This window comes from Pelobates fuscus, chromosome 6, assembly GCF_036172605.1.
Source record: "Pelobates fuscus isolate aPelFus1 chromosome 6, aPelFus1.pri, whole genome shotgun sequence".
Taxonomy (NCBI): Eukaryota; Metazoa; Chordata; class Amphibia; order Anura; family Pelobatidae; genus Pelobates; species Pelobates fuscus.
The window spans coordinates 293,966,713-293,980,800 of record NC_086322.1 but is presented as its reverse complement, the minus strand read 5'-3'; the positions used below and the strand labels follow the sequence as shown (position 1 = coordinate 293,980,800).

At 38.6% G+C, this 14,088-nt stretch overlaps 1 protein-coding gene across 1 annotated transcript; it reads right to left on the bottom strand.

The window, feature by feature from the left end:
• Positions 1-2,838: 2,838 nt before the first annotated feature.
• On the bottom strand, positions 2,839-6,394 carry LOC134565936 (actin-binding Rho-activating protein-like). The gene is made up of 2 exons (XM_063425627.1): positions 6,033-6,394; positions 2,839-4,034 (listed from the first exon to the last, which is right to left on the bottom strand). The coding sequence occupies exons 1-2, from the start codon at positions 6,168-6,170 to the stop codon at positions 3,597-3,599; spliced, it is 576 nt and encodes a 191-aa protein (XP_063281697.1). The 5' UTR covers positions 6,171-6,394; the 3' UTR covers positions 2,839-3,596.
• Between the last annotated feature and the right edge of the window lie 7,694 nt (positions 6,395-14,088).

The following is a 14,088-nucleotide window of genomic DNA, read 5'->3' as shown; positions in this document are numbered from 1 at the left end:
GGATGGGACCTGTGAAATGAGGAGGTTGAGCAGGTGGGGGACATTAAAAAAGTAATAGATTACTGTACAGCCCCTTGCCCGACCTATGGCTAGCAGGTGGGAGCTATTATTAAATAAGAGTAGTGTCCTGCCTCCCATTTGCAGCTGGTGTGGACCCTAATAGTAATATTTATGAAGTTCCTAAAGTCCTCCCTTTGCCCACCTATTGGTGGCAGGTGCTGGTCCTAATAGTAATATTCAGCAGGGGAAATTAATTCCCCCCAGCCCCCACCCATGGGCAGCAGGTAGGGCCCTTAGTAGTAATATTCATTGGGGAGGGTCTAATATCTCCCGATTCATAGATAAGTGGTTGGCTCTAAATAAATAACCAAATGGGGGGTGGACATGCAAATATCAACCCCCTAAATTGTTGGATTCCCTCCCCCCCAGGGGGCTAGTTGTCCCCATTCCCTTAGCCACACTCCATTAAAAATAATTAATCCTATCTACTCCTATCACCCTAATATTAGTGGTGTGGTGGGCAAAAAAACTAATAACTGTAATATATATATAATGAGAAATGCACTATGCAACCCTCCTGGTCCCAGGCTGTAGTGGTTATGATGCTTGGAAAAGTCCATTAATTTTATGCCATGCCATGGTGATCTGTACGGTGTGCACAGACATACATTTATCAGTCTGCTCCTTTGTATAACAATATGCATTGTAATACCCTTTTCCTCTGTCAATTGCTTGCCCTTGCCTGCTGTTTATACAATATCTGAATCCTTCGCACAGAAAGATCAATCATTTTCAGCAAACATTGCTTGGTAGCCGCCAGCTGCTGAGTCCTGTCCACCAGCACGGTCCGTATCAAGACCCACCACTATCTACCCTACAGTTGCTAAACTGAAGTTGCTACCTAAAGACCAGTGTCTTCTTCTAGCACTGCAGATTATAATTAATCCACGATGATGTCAACACATACATACAGGGTTATTTAAGGTTAGAATAGCTGAGCTGTAAGGATGTAATTTTGGCTATTCTGACTTGAAATTTGAAATTCACTCTAAATTCCCATTTAGTGAGTAACCCAGATAGACACCAACGTGAATACCCTGAACTCTCGCTATAGCGATTATACTGCTGAGTAACTATGTAACTATGAGTATATTGTTTGCTTTAAACCATAATTGGGTTCATTCATTTATGCTGTTTTTGCCTACAGAAGAATTTGATAATTAAAGATTTTTGACTTTTTTTCCTGGGCTTCTTGTCACAGTGGATCGTGGACAGTTTTTTGGATGTGTACATTAATATTCAGTCACACTATAAGTACATTTATACTGACTTAAATAAATAAGAGGCCAATACCGCACATGCAACGAACACACTACAGTGCGATAAACTGGAAACTGTGCTTGTGTGTAAAACACTCAGAATACTAAAGGCGTTATTACATTAGTGATTGAATTAGACGCTGTCTGCCAATGTTGTGACCTAATCCACCGGTTGGTATGCGTTCGGTTAAAGGATTCACATGAATGAAATTCTCTTATACTGTTTCACATGCCAATACTAATCTTAACAAGAGCAGCTCATGTTGTACTTAGCTTGCGTGGGCTTCTATGAAATATTTGTTTAATAAGCTGTTCAAATGATTTAGTATTTTTGGATAAACTTTTAAAATTATTTTTTTAAAACATTAATATATCTACAAATATGTATTAACATTTTAATTTTTTTACAAAAATGAAAAAAAAATTTTTTTGAATATGTTAAATCATTTTAAAGGTTTATCCCAAAATATTAAATCATTTAAAAGTTTGTCCAAAAATTTGAAATCGGTGCCATGGCTAGGCATTGGAGTCCCTAATCCCTACTGCTGATAGGAACAGAACCAGCCGTTATTGTTATTGTGACGCTCAAGGGAGATTTTACGGACTTCCCACTATATACGTCAAGCAATTTCTTCAGCACATACCTTAGACACCACGGCAAGCCTGTTTGATTCTTCGGATGCTTCGTAAATGAGCTGATCCGTAGCCCAAAATAACCAACCATAAGTAAAGCGTCAGTGTAAAAAATCAATACCCTACCTTTTAATGAGTTGGCCTGTTTTTTTATTGAATGACCATTACCACTGAGTGTAAGTGCATTAGCTGTACCTTGCATGCCATTCATTCCTAAATAAAAATCTACCCTGTTAGCCCTGATTTGCGGAACTTTCCATAATCATTCTCATCATGTTTTCTCTATTATTTCAATATCTTATTCTTTGTGTCTTTATTATATGTATCAGGGTTTGTTTTGTGGATTTGTATGGTTTTGTGTTTACTTGACAAATTTGTGCTACTTTAGTAGATTTTTATATTATTAACACTATTTATTTTATCTTTTTTTCCTTTTCAAAATTATATTAAAACTAGATTTTTTTTTCTCTCTCTCTCTCTTGGTTAGTTTGAGAGAAGGGGAACTGCCTTTTGCTTTAAGGGATTCTATAGTGCCAGGAAAACAAAGCCGTTTCCCTGGCATTATAGTTCCCTTCAGTGCCCCCTTCCCTCGCTAAATCCCCTTCCGTCACTTACCTGAATCTAGCGCCAATGTCCCTTGGTGCTGGGTCAGGCTCCACCCATGGGGAAAAATCTGACGCTGGAGGTGCTCATGCAGAGCGTGATCAAAGGTCTGTTTTGATACAGGAAGCCCTCTAGTGGCTGGTAGACAGCCACTGTGGGCAGACTTAGAGCTTGCGATGTAAACATATTTATTGACGTGTAATATTTGAATTTACTGTGTGCTTTTTATTTGTTACTTTGTTGTTTCTTCAGTTGGCTAAATATAAATACATCGTAAAAAATATATAATGAAGCTTCTTTTATAAAAACAAAAAAAAGTTACTTTGAACATGCCTATGTAATTTTGATAAAACACTCTGCAGTTTTTATATTACTGCTGCTTTCCCCCCACTTTAATCCCTTGTAAAAGCAGACGTTCCAACAGCATTTCCAGTAAAAGGTGTCAGATTTTGTTCACTGATATGGTGGCTGACGGTCAGGCAACAAATATTAGCAGTTTGATTATTTTGACATTAAAATTGCAGTTCCTTTGTCAAGTATTCACAGTTCTTGGATTAGTGAGTAGACTACATTTTTTTATGATCCGATCAAAAGAGATCTTAAAATATCACACTGGACACCATAACAACTTGATAGAAATTAAGTTGTTATGGTGCAAAGAGATCCTCGGGTGCTGGGTTACCTCATGGGGTTAAACCATTTGTTAATTATTGATTAATTCCTTGGAATGTTACGGAAAAGGCTGGGCAGAGCTGATGGGCACTGGATTCAATACTTTGGGGTTAAACTGTTTGTGAGGCAAGCCTTTTTGCACCATAAGAACTTCATTCCAATTAAGTTGTTATGGTGCCCAGAGTGTCCCTTTTAATTGATCTCCTGTATTGTCTTGGTGTGACACTGTGCTCAAACAGTAATTTATCATTCAAGGGGAGACAACTGCATGTATAACAAAACATCATGGATAACTATTTACAGTTCTTCCGCAGAGGAATATTTCCGAGTCATTTCGATTCATATAGAATATATATGGAACAAAAGCATTTAATCCAGCAGAGTGATAACAATGTGGTCATGCATTCCTTGCCATAGCATCTCTCCCTCAAACTCCAGTCGCTCGTGTTTTCTTGCTCTCAGCAGCATCCCCACTAATTTATCTGAAACTCGAACATATCTCTGGAAGAGCCTTCCAAATGTCACTCTGATCCTTCCGTCTCTACCTTTCACCCCCATTTCTTTTATAATGAGGCACAGTTCCTCTATTTCCTTGTGGATGTGCTGATGGGCTCTGCTCCCTCTCTCTTCAGTCTTGCTACCTTCCTCTGGTCTGCCATAACCACGATCCCCCTTATGGAGACGGACTTTCATGGCGTGTGCGTAGTCGAAATCTTCGCTAAATGGGTTGCGCTTCTGTTTTTCTGCGTGCACGTCAGAGCGAGCCTGCCATTCCTTCCTCAAATCGGATATGGTAATAATTTTTATCTGAGAAAAGAGAAACGCACATTTTGTTAGTTTAAAAAATTATTTAAAGCTAACACCAAGATTAAATGCCAAATACACTGCCCATATTGCTTCAAAAGGAAATCTACTGCCCACATTTTCCCTTCCTATTTTGTCCCAGTTTCAACACCACTACCTAGGTTGTATCACTGACAAGGTCGTCCTCTATTTTGCACTTGTACTAAGGCCAGGCTCCAGTCTGTGCCAGCACTAAAGTCACTCTCTATATAGTGCAGTATTTTTCTTTTCATGGGATCCAATATAGCGGTGTATAATTAGCCTCAGTGAGGTCATGTTTCAGAGAGGCATTAGGTTACAGTGCATGGTTTAACTAATGAAAGCCTAATTACTGATCAGCTTATGGACTAGGCAGTCATGCTATATATCAGGGACGTCTTTATTACCAAATAAAGCCAGATATTTATAACGTACAGACCATAACAAGTTGCTGTGCCTTCAATGCAATTTAATTATTTTACACTATAGTTTTAAAACCAGTGTAATATTAACGTCAGCCGTAGGCGTATTGTGTGCGCGCTTGTATACATATATAGATAGCAATATTTATTTCCTAATAATGTGTTTTTAATTATTTAACAGTTATGGAAACAAAGCTTGGTTATTACAGTGAATAAATATTTTTTATATTAACAAGCATTGTAGGACAGCTATTTAAAGTCACATTGTAAACGATGAGTATTATGCAATCTTTGATAAGCTGTTATCGTGCCAAACTATATTAGAATGTATGTCATATTAGCTGTTGTGCAACACCGCCTGCATTTCTATAGAACCAGGCCGTAAGAACCTAGTTTAATTTTTAAGAGAACGCCAGAATGTTTTTTCAACGTGGTGATTTATTACAGTGGGACTGGCAGAAGGAGAGCATTAGAAGTCATGACATCACTCCATCATGACATCACTGCATACACAGGCTGGTGAAATAATGTAACTCATCTCTGGCCCTGTTAAAAGGCCATGGATTGCAACTTGTTGGCCAAAAATAGATGGTCTTGAATAATACTTCTAACTAGGATATATTAGATTAAAAATTGCAATACTGAGACTAATTCCCGGTTAATGGATATATCTACAAGGCTTTAACAGCCAAAACGTTGGTATCTGTTTTGTCATTACTTTTGAGCCTATAGCACTTACCTTCTCTTTAAGTGTTCCATTAGTTTACTAGACGATGTGTGTATGGGGAGAAATGCTGGGAATTATCCACAGAACTGATTTATAAGGAGTTAAAAGGAACATTCAAAAACCTAGTTTATCATATAGTAAATTAGAAAAACTAAGTTGGAAAAATTGACCTGGGTCAGCTATATTAGCTTCAAATTTACAATGCCAGTTCTCAACTTGTCCAGTTTAATTATGAAATCTCTATGCACATTGTTGGATTTTATTGATGGAAAAGTATGCAATTTAAAATAACACACAGCTTTTAGACACCAATGTGCACTGCTACCGGCATGAATTCTCCACTATAATTTGGAATAAAAAGGGATCCTTCTTTTATTTATACGTTTTGTGTGTACATACCTGCGATATCTTTATCTACCCATTTAATTTTACTAGCAGGAAAAAAAATAAAGAATATATTTCCACTTAGCACGTGTAAAATAGAAAAAACGGTTTTGTAGCCTATTTGATTGTAGGTGTAATTTCCTGGGAAACTGTTAACCTGTTAAAGGTTAACGGTTTTGTGAAAAACACATTAACAGGGTTATTTGCTAAACTGTGGAATGTTTATTTTAAAGGAAAATAAAAGTTTTAGGCCAAAATATTTGAAATGAAAGCAAAACTAAAATTGACTTTTGTTCTAAAATTGACAATTTATGTTTTAGTGAATAATCTTGTAAATGTGCTTCGCAGCTGTGGGTTTTGGCTAAGCTTCCTTGAAGTCCGCGGTCGCAGAATTTAACCTTTCTCTAATTAATGGCACTAGTGGCAAAACAAAACTTGGGGGGTCTTTACCTTTGAAAGAACTTCTTTCCTCCGAACCTCGGCTTCAGATAACTGGTTATCCCTCAGGTCTTCAGAGCTTGTGTCTTCTTCATAGCTGTGAATAGAACTGTCTGACTTGCCAGTCTGTCTGCAAGGCCTGACGCTCATTTTACCTTTTATTGGTTCTTCCAAACAAAAATAGACAACTCCACTCTTTTATCAAGTAACCAATTTGTTCAGGTTTGATCGTCAAAATACTATCTTGTCCTTTCTATACGTTTTATTCTTTGCTGCTCTTTGATCACCTCTAATAATTTTTTTTCAATGCAGTTGGAGATGCTGAGTCTTCATTCAAACATTATCTCATTCTGTCTCCTTCCATTGCCAGCCACAGTCACCCTTCATCTGAGCTCGCTCTGACGAGGAGCTGTATATAGAGGTACATCATGTTCTAGGAACTATGCGAAGCATCCTCCAGTCTGTAATCCTAAACGTGCCCAGTAACAGATGGAACCATGGCATGCGATGAGTTCAGTTCATCGTGTGAAAGTGTTAGAAGCCACTCATGATCATGTGTCGTCTTTATAATTAATAAGAGATGTATAACCAGGCATCTTATAGCTTGATGACACACAAGTATTTAGAATCTCCATTTATCTTGATCCGAAACTCACAACTACAATGGTGTAAAAATGTGCTTTATTTTGGGTTTAATCCATATATCCCTTACTTGGTATTTGAAGGAAATAGATAGGAACCTTGGCACTAGTTGTTTCGGAACTACATCTCCCATGATGCACAAACTGTCTTAAGGCATCATGGGAAATGTATTCCGCGAATAATATGATTGTGAATATCCTGTCAGAGTTATTCACTAAACTATGAACTATCATTTGTTCACCATCAATTGTTATACTTTTAGGCCAAAATGGTACACTGGAAACATACATGTATTGGAGAACTGTGCAAGTCCCTTTGTTTTGGCCTAAAATTTGAAATTCAGGTTCCAACAATTCATAGTTCAGTGGGTGACACTCTTTAGGAATATTTCTACTTATGTAAACAGTGAATGTCAGTAATTGTCATAACAGGTCATAAAAGTAAATACAAAAATGTTCTAAATGGTTAGTATACATGTCTGATGTCTATCTGCTAATAAACATGCTGGTAATAAACGATAGCATAAAAGAAAGGTTAAACTGTACTTTATCAGAACACGTAGCTCGGACAGAACCATTATTAAATTTAACTTCATAATCTAACCTATTTTTTACTTTTGATCCAAATGAAGGTGAAAATCTCAACTCGATTTCAATGTGTGCTACCAAAAAAGTGGGGTGAAAAACGAATTCACGCCAAAATGGATATCAGATTTTTCCATGGATCAATAGGAGGTTTGTGCTCTGCATATGAACTATTATATCTATAAATTAACCATTCGAGCACCAGGGGAGGTAAAGAAAATTACGCTCCTCTGTTACTCAAAATTAAATTCCTGCTGGTTCCTTAAACTCTCTTTATATCTCTCCGAGGAGCTTGTATTTAACCCGATTATTGTAATTAGCTAATCTCTATATCTGTTAGTCAAGCACTGAGCTAGGTAGAAGGATAATCTTATTTACGGATCACAGCATTTAAGGAACCAAGATAAGCTTAACGCTGATACCTTGCTGGAAACTCTCACTACCTAACATATTCATTTAAAATAAAATGATACATTTACTTTATGGAGAATGATATATTTTAAAAACATAAATATGATAACCATTATAAAATGTGTGGGGTACCTTACCTATCAGCCTTTCAAAAGAGGCATTTGGTGCTAATTTACACCTTCTTTTCCTATAACTACCTCGGCGTGGGTTTTCAGCATGTATATCAGTCTATTTTGGGACCATAAGCTTGTTTTTTGTCTCTGCGTGGATGTAGCTCATAAACAGGGTATGTCCTTCATCTGGGCAATAATAAATTCTGGCGGACTGTGATCTTGTTATTGGTTTGAAGCACGTTTTTTTTATCTTCATATGCACCTTTACATGTGGATGCTGAATGCGGTTGATGTTCTTTGATCTGATCTGGTCTGGAGACTTCTCTTTGATACATCTTTTGTGGCTAAACCAGTTCTAAGCCTCAGTGTAGATGTGTTTTGTTACTCTGTGACAGCTTGCATAGCTTTGTTCTATGGGAATGCACTAACAGAGCGCAAATTAGTCCTATGCTGTACAATGCAAGGTATTTGCTTTTAACATTCAGGCAGCAGCTGTTGTGCCTGTGTCAGGTGCTGTGCATTGCTATAGAGAACATGTTAAGAGTCAGCACTGTATATGTAGTTTTGGTAAAGGCCTGTTTTAAAGGCAAAGTTCACCAAGAGCCTTCATTAAGCGCCGGGTCTCAGCTCAGCACCTGCTCCACTGGCCGGCGCCCTCAGTCGCCCAGTACAGGCAAGACAACCACAGTGACAGCTTAACTGCCTTTACATATATATATAGAAACTGTACCGGAATGTCATGGACTTTCCACTCCAAGAAACCTAACACAGAGCATTAGATTCCTTGAAACTAAGATAACTGACAGCATGATATACATATTGTGTTTTCTCGCTCCATAAAATAAATACTGCTTGGGGCAGAGCCTAACTGACGTACTGACCGGTCGCACATCTTGAGAACTCCATAGGAAGGAGCTCTAAAATAACTTAAATTATTAAAATTCTACGCTGAAATCACGCTGCCGACGTGTCCTGGAGGTGGCAGGCCCCAGCAGTATGCGCTTTATTCATGCTTCTGACCCGAGACTGGCGGCTACATGCGGGTTAGGCGGCCAGTCCCTCAGCATGCTAATGCACATGAAGCCTGAAGTCTTTCCTTCACCATCTCCCTCCCCCCTGCCCCTCCCAGCAGTATGCGCTTTATTCATGCTTCTGACCCGAGATTGGCGGCTACATGCGGGTTTGTCGGCCAGTCCCCCGCTGGTAAGGGATATCCCGGCACCATCAAGTTGTGACGCGGTGGTGAGTTCCAGTAGCAGGCAGCGTACTGCACTCATAATGGCGGACGCCACGTGCAGCCCTGAACCTTCTCTCAAGGAAAAGCTGGATGGCTTGTTGGTTAACTGGCTAGCTACACTTACCTATCGCCTGGACTCTGCTGAGGAGGCCCGGCGTGTACTTGCCATGCTTCCGACCACTAGACAACCCACTTCCTCGACACAGAATGGACCCTGCGAGAGTCCACCTAAACGGCTGGAACATAAGATACCCCTACCTCGTCAGCAGAGGCAAAACAGGCACCGGCGTGCAAACAATCCTTGCCAAGGAGCATCAAGACACAGCGCAGGCCAGGATAAGACACGACCCTCGCTGGGACCAACCACAGCTGCCTCTATTTCACCTTCACCATATTTTCAATTCAAGAGGTCCCACACGACTGGGGTTTTAACCCCGATGGTGGAACAACAACAGGCTGGATGGTGCTGTAAGCCCAGAGGGCATAGGCTGAGTGGGGTTAAATTAATCTGTAAGCAGGTATGGGGCTTTGTCTCCATTCACTTCTCCCCTGCGGGACATTACCACCATTAACACTTGCTCACTACCTATCTATAAAGCAAAAATGGTAAAAGTGGGTAAGGGCTGCGCTGAAAGCTAAAATACAGTAATCTATGACAGTAAAGACCAGACCAAATGGTCTAAATGAATAGACAACAACAAATAGACCTATATAACTGATAAAAAGTCTCACTTAAAACAACGGAAAAAAAGGATAAAAGAGTCCATCCAAGTGATAAAATGTTCAATAGGATAAAAATAAATAGAACGTCTCACTGATATAGCTGGATAGAGTATGTGTACAGTTCTCGGGAGTTGATCCATCCGGGTTGTAAATAATCCGTATATGTGAAGACAAGAATAAAAACACGACAAACTGCCAATAGTGAAGTATTGTAAATCCAAGGATAAAATGAATAAAAGTAAGATAATACACTCACATTTGGAGGAGCTTAGGCCAGCTCTAGGATTAGCAGTATGATCCCCGCTAAGGGATATACTTAAGAGGTGTGTCCGTCAGTCCGGCCTTGGTTATGCCGTACTCCACAATATATAAAAAACAGCAATAGTGCTCTCAATTTGAAAAAAATAAATAAAATACATTGAAATAAAATATACTCACAAGTGTAGAGCAGAGGATACTGCTCTATTAACACAGCACTGGTGGAATGATCAGGGATTTCTTGAATCAGGATACAATAAAAATACCAGGAAGAGTAACAATAAAAAGTGCATATAAAATACAATAAAATGAAGATTGGTCCTATAAAAAAGGTAACCAAAAAAATTTTTATTGTTAAAATACACAATTTAAAACCATTAAATGGTTTTAAATTGTGTATTTTAACAATAAAAGTTTTTTTGGTTGCCTTTTTTATAGGACCAATCTTCATTTTATTGTATTTTATATGCACTTTTTATTGTTACTTTTCCTGGCATTTTTATTGTATCCTGATTCAAGAAATCCTAGGTGGGGATCATCCCACCAGTGCTGTGTTAATAGAGCAGTATCCTCTGCTCTACACTTGTGAGTATATTTTATTTCAATTTATTTTATTTATTTTTTTCAAACTGAGAGCACTATTGCGGTTTTTTATATATTGTGGAGTACGACATAACCAAGGCCGGACTGAGGAAACACACCTCGTCAGTATATTAGCGGGGATCATACCACTGAACGCCCTCCATCCTAGAGCTGTATTATCTTGTATGTGTAAGTGTATTATCTTCATTTTATTCTTGGATTTACAATACTTCACTAGAGATGTCCCGAACAGTTCACCGGGAACTGTTCACCGGAGAACATAGCTTGTTTGCGGTCGCCGCGGCGGGCGAACATATGCGATGTACGGTCTGCCCCCTATTCGTCATGGAGGTGGGAGGGTCTGGGAGGGAGGGTCTGCTGCTGATTGGCTGGAATGTGTCTGCTGACTGTGAGGTACAGAGTCAAAGTTTACTCAATGATAACGAATAGGGGGCGGACCGAACATCGCAAATGTTCGCCCGCCGCGGCGACCGCGAACAAGCTATGTTCGCTGGCGATTAGTTCCCTGCGAACTGTTCGGGACATCACTATACTTCACTATTGGCAGTTTGTCGTGTTTTTATTCTTGTCTTCACATATACGGATTATTTACAACCCGGATGAATCAACTCCCGAGGACTGTACACATACTCTATCCAGCTATATCATTGAGACGTTCTATTTATTTTTATCCTATTGAACATTTTATCACTTGGATGGACTCTTTTATCCTTTTTTTCTGTTGTTTTAAGTGAGACTTTTTATCAGTTATATAGGTCTATTTGTTGTTGTCTATTCATTTAGACCATTTGGTCTGGTCTTTACTGTCATAGATTACTGTATTTTAGCTTTCAGCGCAGCCCTTACCCACTTTTACCATTTTTAGTTTGTTTTATAAAGGGTCTTGAGGGATTCCCTTTTTTAGGGTTGCTGCCTGTATTTCTGTTATCCAGCGCAGACTCTTCCCCCCTGTTTTTATTATCTATAAAGCAGGCTCACATTTTGTGTCCTTAACTAGTTCTGCAATGTGTATAGCCAGTGTTTAACACCATGTCATACGTTCCAAGATTAAGATGTGTGTTTCACAAGTCATAATATCTGACACGGTATCCTCAGAACAAAGCCTAATTTAGACCCTACTTATGATTGCTTCAGATAACTACAAAGCGATTCACTCATGTCTACCTAACCTGTTTTCTTTATAATTTACACGTGAGACATTGATTAGCTTGTTTATATTTGTTAAAAATGTGCAATTATCTCATGCCATGGCAATGTATTTTCCTGTAAGTTAATGCAACGCATGTCAACGCTCTCGGGGTCCTACACGCCTGTTTGTTCTTTTTTGCACAATAAAAATAAAGAATTAAAAAATAAATAAATAAATACTGCTCAATGCTATTCTTTAGATCAAATGTCCAAAAATGTAAACCATTTCCATTAGAAAGTCACGTGATAGTCGGCTTATTATGAAATGAAACCCAGCGCACATACCATCGCTTTAATTTTCCTTTCACGTGATTTCTCACAGTGTGAATCTTCCGACTGTGAATTGTCAGGATTCCAAGCCAATTTCACATTTTAGGCCAAATTACTGAAACTGATTGATTTTTTTCGCACTAAGCTATTTCAACCTTAATTTTAAAAATCCATTTAAATTTAAAGTTTAAATGAATGAATAAGCCCATTGAAGCCAATTTCTCGTTACACTTTGTACAATAAAATGTTTATACATAGATACAAATCATGGGTATAGTTATATCAGTGTAATGAGGTGCTACTATAGTTAAGCAGTTTTATGTTAGATACATAACTTGACCCCTCTGACATTAAACGAATGTCATACAAGCCACGTGTATCCTGGAGCCCTGCAAAGATTGATGAACATACGCAAACAGGACATGTGACAGCTATCATTTATGATTTGGAGAAACACGCAGTACAGTTTAGTAAACAATAGCTTGCTAAATCAGTTCAAGGACTACAGTAATAACCCCTGCTGTCGTTCTTGCAGACTATTGTATTGTGATCCCCCTTCTACAGCCTAATAGTGACTTGTTAATGGGAAAGGCTGCTAATGGTGCTTCCGGCTGCCTCTGTCACAAAATGGTATTGACACCGTCTTAACAATGCTGTTAAATATAACTATATAATGCTGCACTTTAAATAAGGGATACCTATTCTAGCTACACTACTATGGACTACAATTCCCAAGGTGCCCAGCTATCCATGCATGCAGTCTTATTATCATATAGTAAGTTATATTAATTCTCTCACAGGTGGAACCGGTTTGCCAAATTTAAATCCTGTTCACATCATTAAAAAGCTTTTTAAAAAAAACACTGTTTTGAGTGGGATGAGATCTTTTTACATTAGTTCCAGGCCAACCTGGACTACTACTTGCACAGGCCAGCAAATATATTTTTACCACCAGATGTCACTAAAGGAACAGGATTACCATTGACTCCTCCCCATAGAGACACTTACTCTGGTTTAATTTGTTGGGGTTAGAATGAAAGCTGTGTATTAAAATATTTTGCTTGGTCAATTTATGTACTAAAAAATAAAGCTCCCAGTGATATAGCAGAATATAATGCAATGCTTATTATTATTATTATTATTATTATTATTATTTTTAAATAAAACTTTTTTTTTTTAAGGTTTATTGTGAAAATAGATAGTATAACCCAAAGCATCAATCAGTCATTACAGCGTATAAGCGGTATCAACATTTAGCAATGTGTTCTATACATGGTTACCACCATAGATAAGCAAACAAGGGGAGGGATAAGGATAACTGGGGTGGGTGCACTCAATTGCAGGGCATATGGATAGAGTGTGCTTGCCCTAAAGCCAACTCACAAGAGAGCAGGCCAAGAGTACTGCACAGCGGCTGGTCACGTAAAGTTCAATCCAAGTACAAGTAACGTAAACCTGACACTTGCTGGCGCCGAGGAGCTGACAAGGGCACAATATTGCATATCTGGTGGCATTGCCCCCCAAATAAACAATTTTGGGATGACTTATTCCCCTTTATCGGTGAAGCTAGCGCACATCGACCTACATCGAACCCAGCAGAAATACTACTCTTACACACAAAGACACGCTTTGCTAAATTACGCAGATTACCTCATTATTTTATAACAATGGTACATTGTCCTGTGGCATATGCTTGCGAATCAGCAATAATTAGCAGTGTGCCAGGTTGGCAAACCTTGGCAGCCATCTGCTGATGCCCTAGGAATTCCCCACAGCTATAATTGAACCCCCTTGGCAGACAGCAGGCAGACCAGGATTGACATTACTATTGCTGATAGCTCGGTGGTTTATGCTGAAGCTGCAATTTTGTAGAATCACAGGCTCCATTCCACCAAAGTTAGCTCAATCCTTCTAAGCAGGGAGATACAATTATTATCATTTAGCTGGGTAAAATAGAAGCAAGATAAAAAAAAACTTGAAAACAAGCGAAAGTTAAAATGCACCTTTCTCGTTTAAATCCTTTTGATTTTATTAGAAAT